Source organism: Hemicordylus capensis, chromosome 4, assembly GCF_027244095.1.
Source record: "Hemicordylus capensis ecotype Gifberg chromosome 4, rHemCap1.1.pri, whole genome shotgun sequence".
NCBI classification, from domain to species: domain Eukaryota; kingdom Metazoa; phylum Chordata; class Lepidosauria; order Squamata; family Cordylidae; genus Hemicordylus; species Hemicordylus capensis.
Genome location: NC_069660.1, coordinates 321938675 through 321965612, shown reverse-complemented (window position 1 = coordinate 321965612; position 26938 = coordinate 321938675). Strand labels below are relative to the sequence as shown.

Sequence of the window (26938 nt, the reverse complement as noted above, 5' to 3'; positions counted from 1 at the left end):
CCTGGTCAGACAGTGGCCCCCTGTGAGTCGGGGCGCCCTCCTCTGCAGCCCCCCCCCCGAGTAGGAGAGCTCTTCCCGCCACTCCCACCGGCACATAGGCCAGGCCAGGCCGGGGGGGGGCATCCTTCTGGGGGTCCGTAGGGGTGTAAAATGGCGGGTCTCCTAACAGAAGGGAGGGAAGGGAGAGGCAGCCTCATCTTCCCAGAGGACAGGAAAGTGAGCACCGTTGGATCCATTTGCCCCCCAAGGGAAGGGCAGGTTGCTGCTGCTGCTGCAGTGTGTATTTGCTTCTGGTCCATGCTTGGGAGGACGGCTGCCACATGCTTGCGGGGTGTGTGTGTGTGTGTCTTTTTGGAGAGCTGCTGCTGTGTAGGGCTACACCGCCCCCCCCGCCCCCCTCCGCCCGAAGATTTAAGAGGCAGGGGAGTCCTGAAGAAAATGGCAGGGACCCGCTCAGTGACAACGGCTCAGGCGCATCCCTTCTGCACATCTCAAGCCTATGTCAACAAGGGAGGGGAGTGAGCCTCGGAAAACCACCTAATTACTGGCATGGCCAGTACAGGCATCAAAGGAGAGGCGGGGGGGGGAGGCACAAGAGAAGCCTGGGGGTCCCCCCCCCGCAAAAGCTGCTGAAACCGGAGGATCTTTTAAAGCCGGCCATACTCCAGGCGAAGCCAGAATGCGCAGCACGCTTGATGTCGCGTCATGTCTGTCCTGGTCCCTGACAGCCTGCAGAGACCTGGGGCAAAGGCAGCCGATCTGTGGACCGGCACGCTCCCATCCGGAGAGGATTCGGAATAAAAGCCCCGTGTGCCGCGCCTCCAGGCAAAGGGTCCTGCGGCCGCGGTGGGCAGCAGCTCCGTGGAAATGTGGCGGCAGCTGTGGCAAAGGCCAAGGCCCTGCTCGGGGTCCTAGCAGAGGAAGGGGCCGGAAGAGGCAGAAGTGCGGCCTTTGCCCTGGCCTGGCCGGTGCAGCCCCGTGGCCCGGAGTCCTGTCCGCCTCCTCTCGAAAAGGATCAGAGGGGGAAAGGGAGGGGCTCTGCTGCCAGGGCAGGTCCTCGTTCCGGGCCCAGAAGGGACAAGGAGGGAGGGTCTCCTTGCGGCCCAGAACAGAAAGGGAAGCCGAAGCCGGGAGCCCTCCCTCAACTACCCCCACCCCCAGCCCTGTTGGAAGTTCTCTGTGGCGAGAGGATCCCTTTCTCATGATAGCAGAGTGCGCAGAGGCACAACACAGCGGACATTTAGTTAGGCAAGCGTGTGTGCTGAGAGTAAAGGAACTTGGAGCCAGTTCATAGTTTCAAATCAATATATATGGCATTTATTAGATAACTCCATTCTAGATAGGAAAGTGAGGAGTTAGGATCTCTACTCTATCTGTCTAGCTGGATGCAGATGGATTCTGCATCTTCTCTGCACACAGGGTGCAGGGAGAGAGGAGCTTGCCATGTTGCAAGGTAGAGGGGCAGGTAGGGAAGAGAGAGAGGAAGGAAGTTGAATCCCTAAGAGTAGCAATCTACATTTCAAAGGGATAGTATCAGAGCAGTGGAGAAGGGATGACCAATGTCTTGACCCTCTGGCCCTCTGACTCACTAGTCTGTCCTCCACTGTCTGAGGCAAAGAGACAGTGCAAAGTCCTTTAACTTCCAACAGGCCCATCAGCACTACTATGGGTGGTGGGCTCAGTGGGCGTGGCCAGGATGGCTTCTCCAGGAGGCCCCCTTTGCCTCTCAGCCCCTGGAATGGCGTCCTTGGTGGTGCTCCCGCCCAAGGGGTCACTCAAGGCAATCAACCCAGGGTTGATTTCCACCTGGGGCAGGACGCCTTCCTGCCCATCTGGCTGCCCCGGCCGTTGTCCACCATGGAAAGGGGACTTGATGGGCTGCAGCTCAGCAGCAGAGCCCTGCCCGGCACGTCGGAGGCCCCAGGTTCCATCCCTGGCAGGCAGCATCTCCTGCCAGAAACCTTGGGGAGCTGCTGCCAGTCTGTGTGCAGAAGGCTGAGCTAGAGGGGCCCATGGCCTGACTCGGTGTCACAAAGGCCGCTTCCTAGGTCCCTGGGGCTCCATCCCTGTGGAGAGCTAAATGGAGCCTCCATGGTCAGAAACAGTATACCTGTGACCATCCCTTCCAGGGAGGCGACCCTGGGAGAAGGCTCCTGTCTCCCTGCCCTCTTTGTGGGCTTCCTGGCTGGCCACTGTGGGGAGGAGGAGCTGGGCTGGAGGGACCCACTTTGGGCCTGACCTTGCTTGCAGGGCTCTGCTTAGGGGTGCAGAGGAGCTGGGGGGGCAGGTGGGGCAGAGGGTGTGGGGGCCCAGCGGCCAAGGGGCTGAGCAGGTGTGGGCGCCGCGCCCTGCTTGCTGAGCTCCCTCCCGGTCCCTGGACCAGGCCCCAGCGGGCCGCTCCTCCCTTGTGCGCAGCAGTTTGCGGGGGGAGGATGGGCCGGCTGGATGCAGCAAGAAGGGACGGACCCCTGGGGGGCCAAGCGGCCAGCTGTCAACTAGCAGCAGCTGCCAGGGACAGAAGAGAGGCGAGGAGGCGCCGAGAGGCCAGGCCAGGCGGAAGGGGAGTGCCAGCCTCTCAGGGCTGGGCCCTGCAGGAGTCTTCTGGGCGGCTCCCAGCCGCGCACAGAGCACAGAGATTGTCATCGCGGCGGCCCACCGGCAGGCAGGCGTGACGAGTTTCGCCCTCCAGTCATCAGGGAGCCTCGCCTTGCTAACTGGGGCAGGCGGTGGCACCTGAGCGGCTGCCCCCCCCCCCGGGGCTGCTTGCTGGGGGCCACAGGAGGGCCCCCTGCTCCAGGCGGGAGAGGAGCCCACCCGGCAGGCAGCCATGGCCGGGCAGGGCCAACCGCAGCGCCAAGGGCCTTGCGTTGGGGGCAGGAGGAGGCGCTTCCGGTGGGGGCTGGCGCTGAGGCCTGACCTGCTCTGGCAGCCGTAGGAGAGCCCCACTGTGGGGCCAGACCAGCAGACCCCGCTGCTGTCCCCAGGAGGAGCCCTGGCGGCGGCCCAGCCCTTCGTCAGGCTCCCCCCTCAGCCCCCCTCTTCCTTAGCCCCCTCCCCCACCGCAGTCCTTCTCTCCCATTAGCTGTGCCCCCCACAGAACCGGAACCCAGCCCTGCTTCCACCCACTTCTCCCGTACTCCAGCCCCACAGCTGCTCCTCTGAGTCTCTGCCCCAGGCCGAGGTATGGGGCACGGGGGGGGCACCCCAGGGCAAGGATGCGCCTCGAGAGGAAGCCATCGGCCCTTTGAGGCTGCTGCTGCTGCTGCCTGTAACCGGGGGGGGGGGGGGCTGTGCCCCACTGCCTTGGAGGGCACTGATCCGCTCCAGGCTGGCCTTGCCCTTTGCAGGCTGCTGGCTCCTGGCCCCTGCGGCCAGCGGCTCAGCTCCCTCTCCAGCCTCGGGGCGTCCCTCTTGGTAGGTGCTGGTGGCGTTGCATAGGCTGCCCCCCCATGCAGATGTGCTGCCCCCCCCCAAGAGCCTGTACAAGTGGGTGGAGTCGGGCTTCCTGCCGGGGCATCCGCTGCCGGGCCTGGAAGGGCCTCCTCCCAGCCCCCCTTTGCAGAAGAGGAAGACGAGCCTCACGGGAAGTCCCTCGCGGCCCAAGCAGGAGGCGGCGGCTGCCCATTTCCATGATCGGGCTGGTTTTCCGAGCGGGAAAGAACGGCTGCTGTTTAGCAGACAGACCAGCATCAGTCCACATATTTGCATATGGAAATGCGGGCAAATAGATGCAAATGGAGACGTGTATGCAGGTGAATGCGCACACACACACAGTCCACACACAGTGCCCTGCCCCACAAGGGGGGCAGCAGGAGGGTTCCGACCCGGCTTTCTCCTCTCAGGCGCCCGCCCGGCAGTGAAGCTCTCCAGACCTCGCAAGGAGGAGGGGGCCTGTGGTGGCTCCCGGCCGGCGGCGGGGGGGGGGCTCCCCTGGAGGACGCTGCTGCTCTCCCCCCACCCCCCACTGCTTGCAACCCAGTGGCCAGTCGTGGCTGCATGTGGCTTCTGGCGCATCACGTCCCTCGTGCAAGAACAGCCCGTGGAGCACCCTGGCGCCTCTGGGAAGGCCTGGCCTCCAAGGGCCCCAGTGTGGTCCAGCCAGGCCGGATGAGGGGCAGGCCCAAGAAGCCCCCCCCCCCCGGCTGGCTCTGGAGGCAGGCGCACCTCACCCCAGGGGAGTGGAGGGTCAGCCCCGAGAGCGCATTGCTCTGGCCACACTGACAGAGCCTGTTGCAGCTGCCGGCTGGGCTGGGCTGGGCTGGGGGGGCACCAGCACCTGCATGTCGGCAGCAGCCCGGCCACGGTGAGCCATGCGCTAGTGGCCCCAGGATCAGCTGCTGCCCCTTGTCGCTCCTGGGGCTGCCCTTGGGGACGGTTCAGACAGGGGACTTCGTTCAGGAGGCGCCTGTGAGGCTGATGGCTGGAGCCCGCCAGAGAGGCCCTCGCCCGGGCTGCATGCTGGGCCCTGCGCTCTTTCTGCTGCTGCGGCTGCCCCCCTCCGTGAGCTCGCAGCTCCTCCCCTCCACCATGCGCACCCCTCCAAGTCATGGGGCCTTCAGTAAAATCAAAGCACTCCCTTGGAGAGGGATAGATGGAGCAAGGAAGGAACCCTTGGGGGGAAATTCCGTGGCAGAGGTGGGTGGGCAGGTGCTCTAACTGAATGCGACCAGTTGTGATGGCCGGATTCCATGTCCCCCCCCCCGGCACAACCACCAGGGGCCTCTCTCAGCTGATCCTGGGCCCTCCTCCTGTGGCAGGTCAGTCGCTGGATCTGGTTTTGACCAACCAGTCAATGAATCAGCTGCAGGAGGTGGCGGAGTTGGAGGCGACTCCTTTGACATGGACGGATCACCATCTGGTGGGCTTCAGTTGGATGGCTTTGACCAACCTCTGCAGGGGTGGTGGTCCGGTTAGAGTGGTCCACCCCCTGGGGGTGTGTGGGGAGGGGAGGCAGCAGGAGGCCCCCCTATGACCTCTGCAGCCAGTGGCAGCCCTCCAGCGGAAAGGCTGTGGTGGAGCTGGCACCAAGGTGGAGACCCGAACCCACCTCCATCTTGCCTAGATAACCCATCTGCTTTGGGCATGATGGCCCTTCAGCCCCTGACCCTAGCTGGCCTCCATTTCCTGGCATTTTGGAGTGAGCGTGGGAAGCCCTTCACATTATAACCTGTTAAACAGAAATATTTTTTGTTCATCAAATTGCAGCATGCATGTAGGGTGGGCGGAGGCAGCCCGGGCAACTCCCGTTCGCTCCGTTCCAGTGGGCAGGCATTGATGAAGGATCACGCCCTTGCCCAGCATAGGGAAGACCAGCCCTGCTGAAGGAGTCAGCCTGGCTTCTGCAAAGGTCAGCTCTGCCTCCCCAACTTTCCAGAGCGCCAGCAGCAGCAAATGTGTCATTAGGAGCGATCTGCTGGAAGGGAGGAGATTGCAAAGTTCCTCCCAACTTTCGTAGTCATGGGATAAGAGGCCAGGTCCTCTTATGGACTGGTAACTGATTGCAGAACGGGGTTAATGGACGATTCTTACTGTGGAAGGGAGTAGATCCTTCGGGGATCTGTATTCAAGCAGATGAGGCCTGCTCAATTCCCCCCCCCTTTGTGTACTACAACTCCCATAACCCCCAGCCACAGTGGTCAATAGCCAGGGATTATGGGAGTTGTAGGCCTTCCTGCTTCAGCCCGAGTGGGATCTAGAAGGAACTGAGCGGAGAGCACATGGACACGCCTGAGCAGGAACCCTGGGTGGGACAGGAGGGTGCGCTGACAGAGCAGAGGCAGTTTCCCTCCAGGCAGAGCCAGACACAGCAGCAGGACTCAAAGAACAACATCCTCTCCTGACTGCAGAGCCAGTGGGGCTTTCGTGGTACGAGCACGTGCCGGGTGGGGCGTTCCTCCTTGACACAGGGCGCGGAAGACGAGGGCCTTTGTGCCTGGGCGCAATTGCGTACCCTTCGCTTGCAATGACCGGGCTCTTCCAATGGCTGTCTAAAGAGAGGAAGGGGAGTCAGTGGGAGGGGGAGAAGGAGAAAGCGTTAGCACAGAGACCCAGAAGACAAGTGTGTGTGTGTGTGTGTGGGGGGAGACTTTGAACCCAAACACATCCAGAGAGGGAGTTGGGGCCGATCCAGAGTCCGGGGGGAAGAGGAGGGCAAACATGGAGACAACCCTGGGGGAAGACCAGGTAGCTGCGTGGGTCAGACTAGAGGACCACAGCGGGAGCAGACGACCAGTAGACAGAGCTGCCCCAAACAGAGCCGGGGAGCGGAGACCGGGTGAGCCCCTGTGGACTTCTTCCAGAGGAGCCAGGTTGGAGGGGAGGGGGGGCGGGACTGAGAGAGGCCAGTCACACCCAACAGAGGGCCAAGACCGGTGGGAGAGCGAGGGGTCAGAGCAGGCTGGCCGGCCCGGGGGGGGCAACCCAACCCCTTGCGAGGTGGGAGAGAAAGAAGCAGCAAGTCGGAGACTGAGGAGACCCCCGAAAAGACCCAGACCCCGTTCCAGGGAAGGGAGCAGTGCCGAACGGAAAGAGGAGCCGGCAGGGGCTGGGGAGCTCTGGGGCCACGTGGCCCCCGGAAGCCCCAGTATGCCCTGCGCGAGCACGCAGGCATCCTGGGGAGACCCCCAAGCCGGGAGGCTGCTTTTAAGCCTGCCGGCCGGAGCGCTCACTCCACAAACCCGGGCTGAGGGGTGGGCTACAGGAGCGGGTTAGCCGCTCCAGAACCACCGGGCTCGGCTGCCAGCCCGGTGGTTCTGACGATCACAAAAACCGGGCTAGGATTTAGCCCGATTTGTGTGATTGTTAAGAATAGCCCCCCTAAGTCTGTGGCTGGGCTGCCGCTTGGCTGTGGGGGCATGTAAATGGAGTGGCGCTGTGGGGGAATGCTGGACTAAAGCAGAAGGTTGCCAGTTCAAATCCCCGCCGGTACGATATCAGGCAGCAGCAATAGAGGAAGATGCTGAAAGGCCTCATCATCTCACACTGGGCGGGAGGAGGAGGAGGAGGCGGCGGCCATGGGAACCCCCGCCTGTGTCCTCCCAAAGACAACCACAGGGCTGCTCTGTGGGCGCCAGGAGTCGACTGCGACTCGCACACTTGACCTTGAAATGGAGTGGAAGTGATGGTTCCTGGGCCGGGAAGGTGCCTCGGAGAGAGATACCTGAGCCTGCCTTGCCAGGTGAGTGCCAGGAGTGGAACGGAGGAGGACCATTTTCAGTGAAAAGGGAGTGTAACATTCAGGGAAGCTGCTTGGCAGAGAAAGCCACTGGGTCCGGGGGGATTTAGGCAGATGGTGCTCAGAGGCTGCTAGCAGGGGGAATTCCTGATAATTAACCTCATTGGTTCTACCTTAAAACGCTCACACATGCACACATCACGCCAAAGGTGGGGAGGGGATCTGGGGGAAGGCAGGGGATGAAGGGGAAATGCACTGCCCAAATTACCCGTCTGAACTGTAGGCGAGGCAGGGTTCCAAGAGAAGGACGCTGGTCTCTGGGTCAACTCTCTGCTGACACTCTCCAAGGACTCCAGAAGGTTGGTGGGGCAAGATTTGCCTTGAGAACGAACCCCAAGGCTGTGCAATTGCATTCCTGCCCACCTGGGTGGGAAATAGGCAGGTTTGCAACTGAGGAGGGCCAGTGGGCCTGTCTTATAGGGCAAAGATGGGACATCCCAGGGCCACTGAAAAAGCCTCTGGCTACTGATTAACGGAAAGTGCTTCCTGTGTAGGACAAAGGCAAAAACTGGAGTAAGTAACAGAGGTGAACATTGGAAACCGAAAAGTGTTAGGGAACCTACTTATTTGAGTGAAGAAGGCAGGAAGATGCTAACTCAGCAGCCAGACAGAAGTGCAGTGAGAAGAGAATGTGGAATCCCCCAAGCAGCAGAAATCGCCTCCCCCAAGTGGTCCAACTGCCTCTCCAATAGTCAGGCAAAAAGGCAATCTCCTCTGAGAGGCCAAACTGGTTCCTCAGGAGCCATCGGAGGGAGAGGCGCCCTGTTTGCCTTTGGGCCTAGGGGGATCCGGAGGAGGAGGAGGAGGAGGAGGAGGAGGAGATGATGACTCAATGGAATTGTCTGGAGGAGGAACTGCATTCCTGAAGGGATGCAGGAATGGGCTGGAGACGGAGTGGCTGAGCCCCATTGCTCTTGGAAGGTGCTGCAAGTGGCTAGACAGTCCATTGGGGGTGTTGTGGAGAGGCCTTTTGCAGACCCCCCCTTCAAGAATAAGAAGCCAGTGCTGCACGCACCTCCCTCTGTGCTTCACTGCCTCGCCTACCCCTTTGCCTCGGCATAAATGCAGTTTCTCCTGGACCAGAGTCTATGGCGGGTGCCCTCCCTACTCCATGCCAGGCCCCTCATGTAGGGGTGTCCAAGCAGGGGAGTGTCCAGCAGGCAGTCCCAGAACGACCCTCTGTCACCCGGCTCCCAGGCAGGCAGCAGGCGCAAGGGGGCTGCTCATGACAAGCCCGCTTTGGGGAGCACTCCGCTTCCGAGGTGTCCATCTGGCCCCTCCGCTCAGGAATCGCTCTCCGTTTTCTGCCAAGGCAGGATTGGGACGGCCCGGCAGCCAGAACACAGAAGAAGAATCTGACGGAAGCCCCGAGCACAGAGAGTTCCCCCAAGGACTCAGGCTGCCGAGCCTGTCGCTTGGGGCCGCAGGGCTGGCCCACCAGGGCTGCTTGGAGCCAGAGGTTTCCGCCCAGCTGGGACTCTGTCCTGCCGGCTGCTCAGCAACTCAGCGAGTCCGATTAGTGAAGGGGGAAGGGGCCAGGCGGGCGGCTCCCAGGAGGCAGGCGTGGCTCTGAGCTGGTCTTCCGGAGCAGCGCGGGGGCAGCTGGGGCTACCAGACTTCATCCTGCGGTGCTAGCAGCTCTCGCTAGCGGCCTCTCGGAAAGGTGGTGGTTTCCCTCAGGAGCAGAAGAGCCAGCCCAGGGCTGACCGGAGAGAAGGGCTGGGGCGGAGGAGGGCCTATAGAAGGGGGAGGGTCTCAGGCCACAGCCCTAGGAGCCTCTGGCCCCGGGTGTGGGGGCTGTCCCTGGGCCCTGCCAGCACTGCCTCCCGCCCAGCGGCTGTTGCTGGGCCTCCCTTGCATTGCCCGGAGGCCCTTTGGGACGAGGCAGCCTCCTTGCAGCACCCAGCTTGGGAATCGCCCTCGCTAGCTGGGCCAAGAGAGGCGCCTTCCAGCATGGCGGCTCTCTGACCCTTAGCGGGCGGGGTGGGGAGCAACTGCCCCACTTCACCCCCCGAACAGAGCCGCCCCCCCACCCCCATGGCTGTGGCTGGTGCTTCCCTTGCATTCCTTTCTAAATGGTGAGCCTTGGTGTGTGGGCGGCGGGTCAGGAAACCCTCCTCTCATTCCGGCCTTTGGCTGCATTTTGTGTGTGGGAAAGTGGCCTGATGACACCCCTGTCAATGAAAAGATCCCCCCCTTAACCTGGAGCGGCTGGCAGGGATTGCAGGGGGGCGCTTGTGCCCTCTCCGCCCCTCCCCCCCCGCTGGCCTGGGCCTCTCGGAGGGGCCGGCACTGGTTGCCCCCCCAGGAGTTTCCCCAGACAGCAGGCTCCGCCCCCACGGGGTTACCGGGAGGCTTGACTGCATGTCCAAAGCTGCCCCCAAACCCGACGCAAAAACTGGATTATTTCACCCCGCTATAAGTTGGGCAACCCTCGAATGTGCAATGAAAACCCTGAATTGGGTGTGAAGCGCTTGCAGGATCAGTCTGGCCGCTCTGCGAACCCCCCGCTCCATTTCGGAGGAGATGTGGGCTCAGAGCGGGCTGTAGAACACCTCCCCGAGCCAGCCTGCCCAGCACGGCCACCCCGACCCCGCGCATGCCCAAGCCCACCCCAGGGGCAGGTGGCAGCTGCCCCAGAGAGCCGCGGGCAGGAGGGCTCGCTTGGCCGCTGCCCCCCCCCCGCGCCTGGGGGAGCCCCGTCTTCCGCGGGGGCCAAGCAGCAGGCGAGCCCAGAGAGAACGGCCCGCCCGCTTTGCCGTCACGGAGCTTGGCGCTGAAAGGCCGGCAGGGAGGCGCCCTCCGTGGGAGGGGCAGTGGGGCACTGAGCCAGCAGGCGCGGCGGGGGGGGGGGGCGGGGGAAGCGTCTCCCCAGGGCGGCGGCGGCAGCAGCAGCAGCGGGGCCTCTCCTCTGGCGGGACCCCCCCTCCCCCCGCAGCCAGAGCAGGGCAAGGGGCGCCACCGGCTGCGCCTCTTCCTGGGGATGGAAGGGGGCGGCGCAACCACCCGGCCAGGCCACGGGGGCCTCCGGGGGCTGGGCGGGCCTGCTGCTTCCTAGGCCACGCCCATCACCGCCTGCCCCCCCCGCTCTATCTGGGATACGGACACCCCCCCGCCCGACCGAGGCGGCTTGGAGTCGGAGGATGATCGGCTCCCACAGAAGGCAGCTGAGCAGGTCCTGGCAGGGAGCAGCGACCCCCCCCCCCAAGAAAACAGAGGGAGCCTCGAGACCGACCACGTGAGAACCAGCCCCAGCTTGCCCAGACACCGCCCCGCCCGCAGGAGCCTGTCGGAACCGAAGCAGCAGGGAGGCCAGCCGAGGACCCCGCGCGGTGGGTCCCCCCAGCAGGAGCAGCAGCAGCCCCCCTCTCAGGGGGATCACGGAGCACGGGGGGGGGGAAGGGCTGAGCCCCTCTCCCCACATCACAGCCCCCTTCCTGCCAGGGTCTCCCCTCTGGCTGCTCCCGCTTTCTTGGGTTTCAAAGGAACAAAGTGTGTGTGTCGTGGCGGGGAGGGGGGGCCGTTGTTCAATGGGAGGGGTCTGCAGGGACGCTGCTGCCGCCGCCATCACCTTGCTATGGGGTGGGGAAAGGGGAAGCAGCTTCCCCATGAGGCCAAGCAAGTCCCTGGGAATTGGGGGGGGGAGCAGCAAAGGAGAGGAGCCCTGGCCCCCATCCTGCAGACCCCCCCCCTGCCAGCCAGAGACGCCTCGCCCAGTCAGTTCCCCGGAGGGCCAAGGAGAAGGCTGCCAGCGGGGCTTGCCCTTGGAGCACAGGGGAGCCCCAGTCAGTCTCCGTCCCGGGCGAGGCCTCCTCCTGCCCTCCTACGTAGCCCTGGAGCAAGAGCCAGAGGCCTCCCCTCCACGCCGTGGTTGGGGGCAGCTTGCCAGTCAGGGCCCCAGGGAAGGGACTGGGGCACGCCAGAGCCAGCAGCCCCGAAGGGAAGCCCACCCTGTGGCCGAGAGGTCGGGCAGAGGCCGGGCGCCCTCAGCCCCACCTGCACCCCAGAGCCTCCCCGGCTTGGCCTGCCCCCCCCCCCAGGGAGCAGCCCGGCCTGGGGCAGAGGAGTGTGTGTGTGTGGGGGGGAGGCCGCCACTGCATGGAGTTGCCCGCCCCCCTGAAATGCCGGGTCCCACCTGGATTGGGAGCACCCCACCCAGATGGCTCCGCCCACCCAGAGGAGAGCTTGTTTTCTTGCTTTCAAAAGCGAAGCTGCAGCCCTTGTAGAAGCAGAGTTCTGGAGCAAAGCGGGCAGGAATTATGGGCCAGCCAATTTACATAATATATGCAAATTAGGCACCCGGATTTGTCAAGCCAGAATATGGCAACCCTGCAACTGCAGAGACTGGCCACTAGCCAGCATAGCCTAGTGGTTAGTGTGTTGGACTAGGACTGGGAAGACCTGAGTTCGAATCCCCTTTCAGCCATGATATTTGCTGGGTGACTCCAGGCCAGTCATGAATCTCTCAGCCTAACCTACCTCACAGGGTTGTCGTGAGAATAAAAATAACCATGTACACTGCTCTGAACTCCTTGGAGGCAGAGCGGGATAGAAGTGCAATCCATCAACCAATGTCTCCGCAGGGCTGCATTGGCAGGCAGCGTGCTCCTTAGCTGTGCGCAGGCAGAGTTGCTCCAACCCAGGCGGGCGGCGGCTGCTGCTGCTGCTGGAAGGGGCTCCTGTGCATCGCATGGGCACTTGCCAGCTTCAGCCGGCACTTCACCCCACCCCCCCCGCTGCTGCTGGGGATGGCGCCTCCTGGCGCTCCTGAGGAAACGGGCTCCGCCGCCCGGCCGGCCACAGACAGCTGGGAGTCTCTCAGGTGCCCAGCGGCAGGAGCCCCTCCTCTGTGTGGGGTGTGTGTGGGGGGGGTGCGTGCGCGCACGCGTGTGCCTCTGGCCCCTGGGCGGCGGCAGCAGCAGCAGCAAGCAGGCAGGCCTAGGCAGGCGGGCTCACTGGGGCAGCTCTCCCCTCCCCTCCCCTGGGCTGGCGAGGAGACCCCAGCTGGAGCCTCACAGCTCTGCCTGCTGCCCCCCACCCCCTCCTCCCCCCCTTTCATGCTGGCAGCCTGCTGGGTCTGCAAGGCCAGGTCAGCAGCCCCTCCCCTGGGACTCCCTCCGCTGCCTCCTGGCTCTCCAGCCAGGCGCTCCTCCCTCCTCCCCTGCAACAGCCCCCCCCCCGCCCTGACCAGCAGCTAGACCAGGGAGGCACAGACGCAGCAGCAGCAGCAGCAGGGGGTCCGTCAAAGCCTCCTCTTTATTGTGCCTGGCGGGGAGCAGCCCCCCCCGCCCTCGCAGACCTCCTGCTCGGCTGGCTCCAAGCAAGGGGCAGGGAGCCCTGCAGCACGTGGGCCGTGACCGGGGCAGGGAGGGCAGGCGCTGGCCGGCCACGAGGTGAGCACCAGCAAGAGGCCCCTCCCCAGCAGGGCCTCAGCACAGCCAGGCCGGGCAGGGACGGAGGGGTGGGGTGGCCGCTTCCCCCGTCCAGCCTGGGCAGCGGTAGGCGGGGGGGGGGGGCTCGTAAGGGAGGTGGGGTGGGGGCTGAGCGGCGTGGCCGAGGTCTCCTGGGGCCTGGGGGAGGAAGGGGCCACAGGAGCACCAGTCTTTAGGATGGGCGGCTGGACTCTTGCTCAGAGGCAGCGGCTGCATCTTGCAGGGTTAGGGTCCCGCCGGGCGGGGCTCTGGAAAGAAGCAGAGAGAGAGAGGGAGAGAGTCCCACAGAGAAGCCCCTGACTGCCAGGGCCCCCCGCACCCCCTTGTCCCCCGGAGGCAGCAACTCCAGAACCAGGCCCTGAGGATGGAGCGAGCTGTGGGTTAGGCTAGAGGGGCCGCGGAAAGGGGAGTCCATGGGTGGGTCTGCCTGGGGAGGGCAGGGCAGCCCCCCCTGGGAGGGCTACAAGCCAGTGAGCAGGTAGGCTGTTGGCCATACCCCGAGACTGGGGGGGGAGCCCCCCAGCCCTGCCCCATCAGCAGCCTGCCTCTCTCGGGCGCTGGGAGTGTCGCCCCCCCCCCAGCACTCTCCTCACCTGGAGGCGCAGCACCAGCACCGGGATGGGCTCCATCTGCTGCTGCTCCGGCCCCCAGCGGCTGAGCCCCCTCCGACACCAGAGAGCTGCGGGAGTGGAGGCACCGATCCCCCGAGCGCGTTCTCCGCAGGACCGACTAGAGCAGGGGAGTGAAGAGAGGAAGTGCAGTGGGTGACGGGTGGGGCAGGAGAGGGGCAGCCGTGGGCCCTTCCTCTGCCCTGCCTTTAAGTTGTCTTTCCAGAAGGTCATGAGCGAATGATCAGAACCGCCGGAAAGGGCGAAGAAGCCAGCCTGGCCATCCACCCACTATGGAAAGCCTTCCCAAGCCGGCAGCCGGTCTTCAGGGCTCCCTTCCAGGCAGGGCGAGGGGGAGGCTTGGCGGGTTTCTCTGGGGAGGGAGTTCCGGAGACCCCAGCCAGCAGGCCCCGTTCCCAGCCCTCACTGTCTGGCTGAGAGCCAAGGCCTCCCCTCTGGCTGCTTCCTGGGCGCTCTCCGGATTGAACCCCCCGACCACAGGGTCATTACGGACCTGCTCAGGGTGCTTCCGCACTTCCTGTGTGGTGACACCACAGTCCCTGCACTGGCAGCAAGGGGGCGCTCACCTGTTCAAGGTGCCTCCTTTCGGATTTTGTCTTTGCAATTTAGTGCTTCAACACTGCACGTGCGTCACAAAAAAGTAGCTGTACCCCCCCCCCCGCCCCCGGGTAGGAGTTTGAGATTCTGGGGACCGATTTCAATACGATGCTGCCAGGCTGAAGCATTTTACCCCGTTGTAGCATGTAATCTGGAAAGCGCCCAGGTGGACTGAAACACTCCACTTGAACATGCGAGTTCTTTTTGCTTCTCCCCCTCCAGGTGACCTACTTCCCCACTGTGCAATTTCACAGCACCACCGGCCGATTATTTGCTGCCAGTCGGGGATGAGAACTGACCCTTTTCAAGAGTCAGTTCTCATCCTGGATTGGCAGCACACGGCCAGCAGGTGGCGCTGCAAAATCGCACAATGGGGAGACATGTCACCTGGATGGAGCGTGGATAAGTGAAAACAGTGCATGTATTCAAAATGCAGCATTTTGTAAGGTCCGGAAACATCCTCTGACTGCTGTCGGGAGATCCCAGCCCAACGCAGGGAGGCTTAGACCCAGTTCCCTGCCCCCGTGTGTTGGAGTCACTCGCAGCCTCCTCCTGCCGGCCAGCCCCGCTCATCCTCCGACCTCCGTCTTCCTCTGTGGACCTGCCTCGCTACAACGACCAGAGCTGCACCTCCAGGCAGCCTGGCCCACCCCGGCCGGCTCGCTTACCTTCCTGGCCAGGGGGCTGCTGGGGGCCGAAGTGCTGCTGTAGAGGCTGAGGCTGGAGCTGGAGCAGCTGGGCGACAGCACTTTGGGGGCAGCGGCTCCTCTGCCCCCCAAGGGGTCTGGGGACAGGTACTTCTCATTGATCTTCAGGTTGGTCCTCCCCTTTACTGCAGGAGAGAGAGAGAGACACCCCAGCAGCGGTGAGGCAAGGAGGTCCAGCGCGTGGCCCAGAAGTCTGAGGAGGAGGAGCAGCCTCCCAGGGACCTCCAGGGAAGCCACTCGGAGCTCGGCGGGAGACGCCTGTGTGTGCGGGGGGTGGGGCAGGCAGGTCTCCGGGGAGCAAGTGGCACCAGGAGAAGAGCCGGGCCCTCGAGAGCCTCCTGGCAGGAGGGCCCGGCTGTGGCCTGGAGCCCCAGAGCTGGGAGCCCCAGGGACAGCAGCCTAGGGGCCACCTCATCACAACGGAGAGGCGTGCAAAGCTGCAGAGAGCTCCTTCCGAAACCTGGGCCCGTGCAGAAAAAAGGGGGGAAGGGAGGGGGGGAGGTTACTTGCCATGGGGCACCAAAGCAGGCTCTCGGCCACATCCAACTGACAGCCCCCTCTCTTGGGAAGCCAGAAGTCCAGGAGTGAGGTGAGGGCCCCTCCAAGTAGCTGCGGGGCCCAGGTCCCTCCCCACGCCTGAGAACAGGCAGAACTTCTTCTGCCTGACCCCCCCCCGCGCACGCTAAGGTCATCGGAGGAGGTCCGTCTCCAGTTGCCACCGGTTCGTCCAGTGGCGACTCCAAGGAGGGCCTTCTCTGTAGCTGCTCCCAGGCAGTGGAAGGTACTCCCGGCAGAAATCCGTAATCTGAATTCACTGCTTGCCTTCAGGAGAGCCCTTGAAACCTCTCTGTCTGGCCTGGCCTTTCAGGGTTTTTAAACTGCTGTCAACTGTTCTAAATTGTTTTAAATGGTTGCCCTGGTTTTCCAGGGTTTTTAGCTGTCTAATTGGTTTTTATAGTTTGGATTTTAATTGTTAACTGGCTTTAATTGTTTTTATCCTGTTGTAAACCGCCCTGAGCCATTTCGGAAGGGTGGTATATATAAATAAAATAAATACATACATAAGAATAAATAATAATAAACATGTCCCCACCTCTCTCCCATCTGGGGGAGGGGGGCAGCTCCTGCAGGCCCTCCCATGCTCCTGGGAATCCAGAGGAGCTTGGGCATGTGGGGGGGGGGGCAGGGAGTGCTGGGGGGGGCAGCCCAGTCCAGCCACGCCCACCCCATGGCCACTGACCTCTGCAGGGATCGTTCTTCACCAGGAACTCGTCCAGCGCAATCCAGCCCCCACCGACCCGCACCATCAGGGTGCTGCGCAGGATGCGGACCATGCGCAGCTGCTGCGACTCCCCAAACTGCAGAGGGGGGCAGGAGAGGGTGTTTAGCCGGGAGGCCCCACAGCCCCTGCCCCTCCTCGGACCCCCCCCTCCCTCAGGCGGGCACTCACTCTGTATCGGTTCGCACTGATCTGCTCCACCTGGAAGCGCTTGGCACAGCTGCACTGAGCCACTTGCCGGTTCACCTGCAGCACAAAAGACGGGCGGGCGGGGAGAGAGCTGGGTGGCGTTCCTTGCCCCCGCCCCCCGCAGAAGGTCTGCAGCTGGGGAGTGCTTCTGGACCCACCCCTCTCCCTGGTCCCTCAGGTGGAGGCTGTGGCCAGGAGTGCTTTCTCTCCGCTTTGGCTGATACGCCTCCTGCGCCCTTTCCTGGAAGAGTGTGAGGCGCTGGCCGCCTCCTGGCTTGACTACTGCAGCACAGTCTAGGTGGGGCTGCCTTCGCACGTAGTCTGGAAAGGGCAACTGGTGCAGAATGCCGTCCCGAAGAAGCCACGTCACTCCCGTTTCGAAAGAACTGCACTGGCTGCCCAGAGGCTTCTGGGCAGGCAAAAGACCAAGGGCTGGTGATGCCAATAAAGCCTTCCATGGCTCGGGCCCAGGCTAGTCCAGAGGATGCCGGCTTCATTATGAGCCCCGCCGCCTAGGAAAACCTTCAGGGGCGGTTTGTCTGAAGGGGCCGCTGGCTGGTTTGGTGGCGACCGACAGGTGAGCCTTCTCGGTCGTTGCCCCTGGGCTGTGGAAGGCACTTCCTGCGGAGGTCGGAGAGAGCTGTGGCTCCATCCCGGGGGGCTTGCAGGAAACAGCGGAAGACGCTTCTCTTCGGCTTGGAGAGGGTTTGAGTTGGATTTTAGTGATGGGTCTACTTTTAAATTTTATCACTATTTGAAATGGTTGGTTTTTGGATTGTCTGTTATTGTAAACCACCTAGAGACTTGGGTAGTGGGTGGTGTATAAATACGTTAAATCAGTTCATGCATCCATGTTGCCGGGTGTGTGTGTGTGTGGCTTTGCTGGGTGACGGCCTCGGCCGGCCTATCGAGGCAATGCCAAAGGCACAAAGGCAGGCCAGGGCTTGTGGAGCTGGCCGCTACCCCCACCGACAGAGCCAGCGGTTCCTCGGTGGTCTAGAAGGAAGGGGCACCCCGCCTCACATGGGGGGCTTCTGCAGGGGGCACAAAAGCAGCTCAGGGGCTCGTGAATGGGGATGGCCCATCGAGAGGGGGCCCCGGGACACCTGTGCCAGGAATGGGCTGAAGTGGCCAAGGTGGAGCCCCCCGGGAGGGGACCTGCCTGGATGCAGGGACTGGGCAGGGTCCCCCACCCACTCACTCAGCTGGCCTCCACACTGACGGAAGGCCGAAGTGGGGCCCAGTTCTGACCTTTAGGCACAGTGCTGCTGTTTTCTGGCATGCAGAGCAAAGAGGCAGCCGCCAGAACTGCCCAACTAACGGCACCGGGGCCATTTTTGACACACACCCCCTTCCCCAGGAAGGCCTCTGTGTCACCCCAAAATATGTCCCCAAGGACCGTGCAGCCTCTCAGGGACATTTGGGGTGGGGGTGGCATAGAGGCCTTCCTGGGGAAGCGGAGGGTGTCATAAATGGCTCCTTGCCTGATGCACGAGTCCACTTGGTTGGGAAGTTCTGTTAGGCTGCTCTCTCACTGGACAGCCTTGCTCTGCATGCCAGCAGTCACCCCTGAGCTCCGCTCTCGAGAGGAAGTTTTACTCCTGAACAGAACAGGGTGGGTGTGCTTCGGCCGCAGTTCCGGTAAAGTTCAAATTCATGTCAGGATCGTACCCAGCTGACTGCAGGGAGGGCATTCAGAGGACGCCGCTTGGTCCCAAGGAAGCCGTCTCAAGGCCGTTTGTGTTCCCAAGACCAAGAGGTGAGGCGGGAGTATAAAACAAGGCTCCTGCCGCAGGGGAAAGGGAAGCCCCAGGAGGGCTGTGTGGGGCGCTGCTGGAGGCAGCCGCAGGATCTTGGGTGCATTTCTTGGCTGGGTGAAGTCTGAATTCTTACTGCTAATGGAAGTGATTTCTAAAACTTTTTTAAAAGCCTCCATTACCAAAGAAATCAAATACGTTGGATGTGAGAAATGGCACCTTGATGACACAGAACGGATGCAGACGCGATTCTCAGCGTTCTGGTCAGCACCCCCCCCCAGCCCCCAGCCCCCTCCCTCCCTGCCGTACCTCGTCCTGGATCTGATCCGCGTCTGCACTCCTGCGCAGCATGTCCCGGCTGGGGTGCAGAGCGCTGACGAATTCGCAGTAATCGATGAAGCCATCCCGGTTCATGTCAAAGATGTCGGCTACAGCACTCATCTCCAGCATGTTGGTGGGGAATTCTGGAAAGAGGAAGAGGGAGGGAGGGAGGGAGGGAGGGAGGGCAGCTCAGCCCGGTCAGCCAGGCGGGCGCCCAAGGAGGCAGCTGGGGTGGCCCATCTGCCTGGCAGGCTGGCCACCTGTCAGGTAGTGCTGCGCAGTTACTGTACCTGGCCAACAGCCAGCCTGGAGGCAGCCTGAACCTCGGGCAGGCCAGCGGGGCGGCTTCTTGGGATGAGCGGCTCCCGCCGGAGGCCGTGCTGGGACGGGGCCAGCCAGGGCAGGGAACGGCCCGGCGTGGGAAGGACCCTGAAGAAAGGGTGGCGGTCCAGCCAGGGGGTGGGGCGGAGGGACCCACGGGAGAGCGGCCAGAGGGTGGGGGGGGGAGGTCTGGGGTGCTGGGCTCAGGGGGCCCCACACGTCGGAAGCACAGCGGGGCCGGGTAGGCGCTGCCGGGCCCCTGAGCCCCCGCGGGCCACTCACTGGAGGAGAGGACACTCTCCATGAACTCCCGCTGGGTGATGCGCCCATCCTGGTCCCTGTCGATGCCCCGGAACACGTCCAAGACCCGGGACTTCATGTGGCCGATCCACTGCAGGTAGCGCTTGCGCCAGACGGCAAAGTCAAAGTGGGAAAACTCCTCCAGCTGCGAGAGAGAGAGAGGGAGGCGCGGGGGGCGGGTGGGGGGTGTCCTGTGGGCATGGAGGCCACCTGCCCCTCCCCTTGGGGAAGCCCAAGGGCAGGCCCCAGAGCCTCCACCCACCCCACAGCCCATAGAGGGAAAGGGAGGGGGGGCTGCCGCCCTCAGGGGGCCCAGTCAGTTCAAGGCTGCAGTGGGGTGCAGAGGGACGGCTTCACTCCCCTGCCCCACCCGCGGGGGACCGGCCAGGCTGCTCTACCATCCTGCCCCCCCCCTCCAGAGGCAGAGAGGAGGGGAAAGGCCCCCTGCCCCGAGGCACACCCAGCTCCGGGGGCGCGCCCCCTCCCTCCCCCGCTCACCTCTCGGAGGCGCTGCTGGGCGTTCTGCAGCCGGTACTGCCGGTCCAGGGCCAAGAGCCAGAGCTGCTGCCAGCGGTGCCCCAGCTGGGCCAGGAGGGGGCTGGGGGGCTCCAGCTCCACCAGGGACCCAGCTGGAGCCCTCCGGGAGAGCTTGCCGGCCCCACGCTGCCCTGCAAGAGGAGGAGTGTTTGCCCGCGTGTGGGGCAGGGGAGGCAAGAAGCCCCCTGCCCAAAGACCACCCCAGCCGCAAGCCTGTGAGCTGGCCTCAGGAAAGCCCCCTCCCCCCACTTGCCTGGAGGCCCACCGGGCACCCCCCCCCGGAAGGCCTGGGAGAGGCAGCCCCGGACAAGGACCTGCTGGAGGGATGAAGGCAGCTGGGTAGGGCACAGGGAACCCCCCCCTCCCGAGGGGGCTTCTCCCAGCACTGAGCAGGGGCTGGGCCAGAAGGACCTCCGAGGTCGGTGGCCAGTGTGGGAGTCTGCGGCTCCAAGACCTTGGCTTGCGGAGGACGGAGAGGGAGGCCGCCCCCCCCCCGCAACGGGCATTCGGAGGCATCTCCTCTCCATCAGGGCCAGTAACGCTCAAGAGCCCTCCCCTCCACGAACTGGTCTAAGCCTCCCTGGAAGGCCAGGAGCTCAGAAAGCATCGCCACACGCCCTGGCAGAGAGTTCCATCGATGAAGGACGCACTGGGTGAAGAAGCCCTTCCTTGGGCCAGTCCGATATGTCCTGACCATCCGTTTCATGGGGCGGCCCCGGTCCGAGGGTTGGGAGAGGGGCTTAGGCTCAGGGGCTGCCTTCCACGTTGGGCAGCAGCCTCAGTGGGTCCCTAACGCCAGCCCTTCCCCCCGAGAGGAATGTCGAGCAGGACTGCAAACGTGGCCACACCACAGATGCGGAGAAGGGCATGGCCAATTAGCCGTCCCTGCTAACTGGACAGAGAGGCACCTTTTAATCGTGGCGATTCTCTCATAATTAGCAGGGGGAGAGCAACTGGCCCTCTCCGTCCCCAGCACAGCATCCCTCCAGTGGCTGTGGCTGGTGTCTATCTTCTTTTTCTTTTTAGATTGTGAGCCCTTTGGGGACAGGGGGCCATCTTATTTATTTATTATTTCTCTTTGTAAACCGCTTTGGAAACTTTTGATGAAAGGTGGAATATAAATATTTGTTGTTGTTCTATTTTCAATCCCCTTCCTAATGATCCCTAGCATGGAATTGGCCTTTTTCTCAGCTGCCACACATTGAGTCGGCACTTTCAACGGGCTGTCCGCCACGACCCCAAGTTCCCTCTCCTGGTCAGTCACCGACAGCTCAGATGAAGTTGGGGTTTTTGCCCCAAAATGCATCACTTCACACTTGCTTACACTGAACTGCGTTTGCCATTTTGTCTCACACTCCCCCAGTTTGGAGAGATCCTTTTGGAGCTCCTCATAATCTGCTTTGGATTTCACTACCCTGAATAGTTTTAGTGTCATCTGCAAATCTGGCCACTTCGCTGCTTACCTCAACTTCTAGATCATTTATGAATAGCTGAATAAAACCAATTTTATTCCTACCCTGCTTCCTCTCCTCTCACCTCTTTAAAACTCTACGTCACAAGTGTCTGGCAAAGTTACTGTGAAGCCGAGTCACTGCTAGATCGAGTGTTTTCCAAAAATGGGGGAACAGCCACTCTTGTTTCTCGGTCCCTGAAGCCCCTGGAGCATGTCCTGCAATCAGCACGTGGCACCGAGCAGGGCCCAGCCACGGGCGTCTGCCTCACCGCCCCCCCTGGCCCCCCCCGCAGGATGTTCCCTCTTGGAAGCTGCAGTCTCCTGGGCTCTCTCACCCATTGCCATCTGCCCCCCCCCCCCGCGCATTGCCCCCGCCCCCTGTTTGGCTCTGCTCAACATACTGCTCTGGAGAACTGGCAAGCTGGCCACGCACAGCTTTGTGTCATCTGTGGCTTTGGGACTGAACCCCTCAGGAGGGAGAGGCGGCACAGCCAGGCAGCGGAAGAGGAGGGGCTCCCCGGAAGAAGGCGAGAGGCCCGCAGGGCGCCAGACCCCCCCCGCCCGCCCCCCTTGGGGCTCCACCCATCCAGGCTGCTGGAGCGGCCACTCACGGGGAGGCGGCTTGTGGGAGGCAGCGGCCGCTCCCGCCTCCGGGGGCATCTTGGTGACTTTCTCCACCTCCGGCTGCTTGCGGTTCAGCTCCTCCATGAACACCTGGCAGGAGGAGAAGCAGCAGGGCGGTCAGGGAGGCAGGGAGCAGCCTCGTGCCCCCCCCCCCCCGGCTCCAGCAGGGAGCACCCCACCCAAGCAGGGCTGTGGGGAGACACCTGGGCCCACGGGCAGGGCTGTCTGGGGAGAAAGGGAAGCCCCCCCTCCGAACACCCCTTCTGCTAGGGAGAGGGAGGTGGGGAAGGATGGCGGGGGGGGCCCATGAGGCCTGCAGCCAGGCGGGGCAGCCGGGTTACCGTGTGCTGAGCGCTGAGTTCCTCCAGCTTCTCGGCGTCCTCGGGGAGGCCCTCCTGGTCCCGGAGGCCCAGGGACTCCTCGGCAGCCGTGATCCAGTCCATGAGCCGCGCCACCTCCTCCCGCTCTGCGGCCAGCGAAGCCGCCTGCGCCTGGAGCCGCTCGGCCTGCTGCTCGGCCCAGCTCAGCACCTGGAGAGGCAGGCCGCCGGAGGGGCTGCTGAGATGGGGGGGGGCGCCTGGAGCCCTCTCCTCACCCCGCCCCCCCGAGCCCAGTCCAAGCCTCTCCCTGGACCCAACGCTTTCTCCATGACAGGCGCCCCAGAAGGGTGGTGTGTGTGGGGGGGGTCCAGGGAAGGAGCCGGCCCCCCAGATGTCTTTGGCCTGGACTCGGGCCCTGCCCTGCGGCTAAGCCTCCTCCCTCCCCGCCCCGGCTCTTGCCCGGGCCCTGCTCACCTCCTGGAAGCGGCTCTTGGCAACGGTGAGCCAGGACTTGACGGTGATGACCGCATCCGGGTGGCAGGCGCTGAGGATCTCCTCTCCCAGGGAGGTGACGCACTCCAGCTCCAGCTGCTGGCACTGCAGGCTCTGCTGCAGCTCCTGCAAGAGGGGGCGGGGCGGGGGCGCTCAGCACCGCTGGGCCAAGGGCTCAGGGAGGGAGGGGGGGGGCTTTCCCAGGGGCTCACCTGGAGCTGTCTCTGGCCCTCCTCCACAGCCGCCTCCTCGCCTGGGCAGACCCGGCCCTTGATGGACTTCTCCAGCTCGGACAGGCGGCCCAGCAACGCGCCCACCAGGCTGTGGAACTCCTCTGCCTAGCGGGCAGGAAGAAAGGGGGCATCTCAGCCCCCGCCAAGGCAAGCAAGGCCGTCCTCCACAGGGGAACGTCCCCCTTGCCCCCCAGCGTGGCTCAGACGCAGAGCAGTGGGCGTCTGCACCTAGGGGGTGTCGGGGGGGGGCACCACAGGCAAACACCAGTTTGGAAGCCCGTGGCAGGAAGCTGCTGGGGGCGGCGGAGGAGGAGGCCATGTGGGGCAGAGAAGTGGCGGGCTGGGAAAGGGAGGAGCCGCCTCCTCCACCTCCACCCCACTTCTCGGCCCCAAGTCTCCTCTCCCAAAGCGCTTCATATTTCCTGGGCCAGGCAGGCCCACCTTGTTAGCCTGAAGCCGTGGCCAGGATGCCCCCCCTTCCTTCCTGCCCTCCTGGCGATGCCCAAAGCCAGAGTTCACATCGGCACTCCTTGGCAGCTGGAGGTTCCGTTCCGTTTCCCCATCCAAAGCTTCCGGCTTCTTTAAGTGGGGGGTGGGAGACGGTCAGCACCTCCCCGGCCTGGCAGTGCAGCTGGGACAGAGCGGAAAGGGCAGGCCGGCCGGAAGAACCCGGGGGTGGGGGTGGGGGCCCAGGGTCAGGGAGGGGCTGCCTCCCGGCCCCTGCCTCCCGGCCCCTCCTGGCCACCTCCCGGCCCCTGCCTCCCGGCCCCTCCCGGCCCCTGCTTCCCGGCCCCTCCTGGCCACCTCCCGGCCCCTGCCTCCTGGCCCCTCCCGGCCCCTGCCTCCTGGCCCCTCCTGGCCACCTCCCGGCCCCTGCCTCCTGGCCCCTCCCGGGCCCTGCCTCCTGGCCCCAGCGGAGTCTTGCTCCGCAGCCGGCCAGCTTGGCCCTCTTCAAGCCGCCCCCTTCCTCCCACCCCATCTCACCTGCCGCAGGGCAGCCTCCAGCCGGGCCTGCTTGGAGACCGAGAGGCTGCAGGTGAGCTCCCAGCGCTGGCCCAGCTCCTCCACCTGGCTCTGCAGCCACTGGGAGTCGCCCCGGGGCAGGTCCCGCACGGAGCGCCTCAGCATCTTGACGCAGCTGGCCCGCTGGCCCAGCTCCTTCTGGAAGGCCTGGGGGTGGGGTGGGGTGGGGTGGGGTGGGGGGCAGAGAAGGCATCAGGGCAGATGCAGGCGGAGGGGGAGGCTGCTGCCCCCCCCTCCCGGGACCTGCTGGCACGAGACCCTCCCGCCTCCGCTCCCAGTGCCACGCCCACCCCCACTGCGGAGGGCCCTGGAGGCGCCTGCCACAGACCTTGTGCTTGTCCACGAGGGCGCTGACCAGGTCGCGGTCTCCAGCAACGGGCGCCTCTTCAGCCAGCTGTGGCTCGGCCCGGTACAGCCAGCCCATGAGGCTCTGCAGGGCGTCGGTCAGGCGGCCAGAGAAGAGCACCCCCTTCTCCAGCCTCTGCTGCCTGCCGGGGGGGGGAGGGCAGCGGTCAGTGGGCTTCCTGCCCCGCAGGGGTGTGGGGGTGTCTGCAGGACTGGCCAGCGCAGTGGGAGGGGAGGACACTGCCCAGCCTCCCCCAGCAATGCCCTCACCAGGAGCAGAAGGCAGGGGTGGGGTGGGGTGGGGTGGGGGGCCTGCTGGCAGGGCGCTCCCTCTAGCCCCAGCCCCAGCCCCCTGCAGTGGCGGAGCCCCCCGGAGCCCCCGCCACGCGTCCTGCCTGCTGCATCCCGCTCAGAGGAGGGCCGCGGGGTCGGGCCGGAGCTCTGGAGGGATGGCCCAGGGCCCAGGCGGGGCCCTGCCGGGGGCCAGGGGAAGCCGCCCGCCCGCCCGCCCGCCCACCAAGCCCGGCCCGGCCCACACCTCTCGGCCGCCCGGCTGCACACGGCGTCCCAGCGCTCCTTCAGCTGGCCCAGCATCCCCTCCAGGGCCGGGGCGTCCGTGGGCAAGAGGGCCTTCTCCCGCAGCAGGCGCCCGCTCCGCAGGGTGGCCTCGTAGACCGGGCGCTTGGCCCGCAGCCGCTTCTGGAACTCCTGCGCGAGGGGCGAGAGGGGCGGAGAGGCAGCGGCCGGATCCTGCCGGGGGCGAGGCCAGAAGGCCCCCCCGCCCTTGGGCCCGCCTCTTCGCCCAGGGCTGCCTGAGGGGGCTGCAGGGGCCACCCTGGGCCCTGAGTTGCAGCCCCCCCTCCCCCGGCCCCTCTCCAGCCCAGCAAGGCCTCTCCAGAGCCTCCCGGGACGGGGAACCCTTCCTGCTACTACTACTACTACTACTTCTTATAAAGAGCTCTTAGATCCAAAAAGGTCTACAGTACATAGAAACATAAATAACACATAAATAAAGAGGGCGGCCTGTCCCCAAAGGGCTCACCATCTAAAAAGAAGCAGAAGGTAGACCCCGCAACAGCCACTGGAGGGACGCTGTGCTGGGGCGGACAGGGCCGGGTGCTCCCCCCACCCCCGATGCCGCTAAGTACAAAAGGAGGTGTCTCTTTGCTCAGTTGGCAGCGGGCTCCTCTTCTCCTCGCTTTGGTTCTGTAAACTGCTTTGGGCACCTTTCCCTGGGCTTTCCTGCCCTTCCGTGAGAACAGCCCGAATCCGGAGGGGCAGCTGGGCTCACCTTGTGCTCAGCCAGGAGGCCCTGCGGTCCCTCCGGGCTGCTGGCGGCGGCGGCTTCGCTGGGCGTCTCCAGGGCCGGCTCCAGCTCCTCCAGCCAGGAGCAGAGTCGTTGCCAGGACTCTTGGAACTGGGGGGCCAGAGGGCACATCAGGGGCAGCCGTCAGCCCCCCCGCCCCGCCCCCCCGGTGGAGCCCCCCTCCCGCCCCGCCCCCCGCCCGGCTGCCCCCTCCCGGCCAGATACCTGCTTGGCGCGCTTGCGGGCCTCTTCCAGCAGGGCCCCCCTCTCGCCCACTTGCTGCAGCACCTTGGCCAGCCGCTCCTGGGCGCTCCGCACCAGGCCGGGGGCCCCGCTGCAGTCCTGCTTCCGGCCGAAGTCCCGCGGGCGGCTGGCCAGGGCCTCCAGGCTGGCCAGCTTCTCCCTCTGGGCTCGCGCCTCCTCGGCCAGGGCCTGCCAGCGACAGATGGAAGCCCTCCCACTCTGCCCCCTTGCCGGGGGAGTCCTGGGCCACCAGCGCCCCGGTCCTCCTGGCAGGGCAGGCGGGGTGCCCAAGGCCGGCTCGGCCTGGTGGCAAGGAGGCCCCGGCCCCGGGCTGAATGGGACCCACCACGGAGGAGGCCTCGCCCTGCCCCAAGGGGGACAAGCCAGCAGCAGGCTGGAGGCTTGCTCTGGAGTTGAGGCCCACTGCAGGTGGGGAGGGAGCCCGCTGGGGCCCCAGAGAGTGAAAGGGGTGAAGAAGGCGCATGGCTCACTGGGGGGGCCAGTGGGTCACAGCTGGAGGGGCACCAGGGCAGAGCCCTCCTCCTGCCCCTCCTCCCAGCCAGCAGGTCCCACGGGGGCCCTCTGAGCCAGGCAAGGGGGCCGGGCTGAACCCCCCCAGAGCGGTGGGGCATCCGGGGAGCAGCAGCCGAGTGCAAGACCCCTGAGCTGGCCGGCTGGGCCCAGGAAGCCGGCCCGTCAGGTGGGCAGGGCGGAGCCCAAAACCCGCACCTCCCCTGCCCCTCGGAGGGGCTGCTGCTCCTCGCCCCACTCGAGGGCCAACGGGGGTGGCAGCACTACGGAGCTCAGCCGCCCCCCCCCGGTGCTCGTGGGGAGAGCAGTGACCAGCCCCCCGGGGCCTGAGTGAGAGGCGGCCCCCGGGGCCCTCCGGAGGCCCTGGGCTACACAGACGCCTCACACTGGACATCCAGCTCGCCTCTTCCCCCTCCGAGCCAGGAGAGGCAACCGGACCGCCCAGCGCCCTGGGAGCGCGACACTCGTGGCGAGGCGAGCGCCTCTCGTTCAGTCTCCGGCTCACCTGGCCTCCGGAAACTCTCCTGGCGCAAACGTCATCGGGGGAAGGCCTAAGCTCCCCAAATGCCTGCCTGAGGGGCCGGATGAGGGGCCCCAAACGGGGACTGAATCCAAGGAGGTCCTGATTGCGCGGGACCAAGCCTGGGGGGTGGGTTTGGCCTGCCTGTCCGGGATGGGGCCACCCTTCCCCGGAAGGGACAGGCACGCCGTTGGGGGGGTGCTTCTGGCTCCAAAGCCCCCCCCCGCCTCAAACGGGGCATCCAGCTTGGGTGGCGCTGGGAAGGTCGCCCCCACCCCTCACTGGGAGGAGGGAGGCAACTCGCCCCCAGCCCCACACCCTCCGCCGGACGGCCCTGCCAGGGAGGCCAGCAGCAAGCAGGCTCACCTTCTGCTCCTGGATCTGGCTGGAGAGGCTTCCCAGGAGGACGCTGGGGGGCAGGAGGGCGCCCAGGCTCTCCTCCAGCTGCCCCACGCCGCGCAGGAGCTCCTGGGCGCTGGCCTGGAACTCGGTGGTCAGGGCCAGCTCCTCACTCAGCTGCTCCTGGGAGAGGAGGGAGAGGGGGC

General features: G+C 64.8%; 1 protein-coding gene across 4 annotated transcripts in view; it reads right to left on the bottom strand.

The window, feature by feature from the left end:
- Positions 1-12471: 12471 nt before the first annotated feature.
- LOC128322890 (microtubule-actin cross-linking factor 1, isoforms 6/7-like) overlaps positions 12472-26938 on the bottom strand; it is a 49335-nt gene continuing 34868 nt past the window's right edge. For all 4 annotated transcript variants that reach the window (XM_053245076.1, XM_053245075.1, XM_053245077.1 and 1 more), the window contains 18 exons: positions 26760-26915; positions 25325-25531; positions 25085-25210; positions 24332-24501; positions 23777-23936; positions 23410-23595; positions 22405-22530; positions 22175-22318; positions 21722-21910; positions 21368-21470; positions 19265-19434; positions 18749-18911; positions 18134-18288; positions 16050-16124; positions 15840-15957; positions 14561-14724; positions 13260-13395; positions 12472-12914 (listed from right to left, as the gene is read on the bottom strand). In XM_053245076.1, the coding sequence (XP_053101051.1) occupies positions 12892-12914; positions 13260-13395; positions 14561-14724; positions 15840-15957; positions 16050-16124; positions 18134-18288; positions 18749-18911; positions 19265-19434; positions 21368-21470; positions 21722-21910; positions 22175-22318; positions 22405-22530; positions 23410-23595; positions 23777-23936; positions 24332-24501; positions 25085-25210; positions 25325-25531; positions 26760-26915 (2571 nt within the window). In that variant the 3' untranslated portion in view covers positions 12472-12891. The remainder of the gene's footprint in view (positions 12915-13259; positions 13396-14560; positions 14725-15839; positions 15958-16049; positions 16125-18133; positions 18289-18748; positions 18912-19264; positions 19435-21367; positions 21471-21721; positions 21911-22174; positions 22319-22404; positions 22531-23409; positions 23596-23776; positions 23937-24331; positions 24502-25084; positions 25211-25324; positions 25532-26759; positions 26916-26938) is intronic.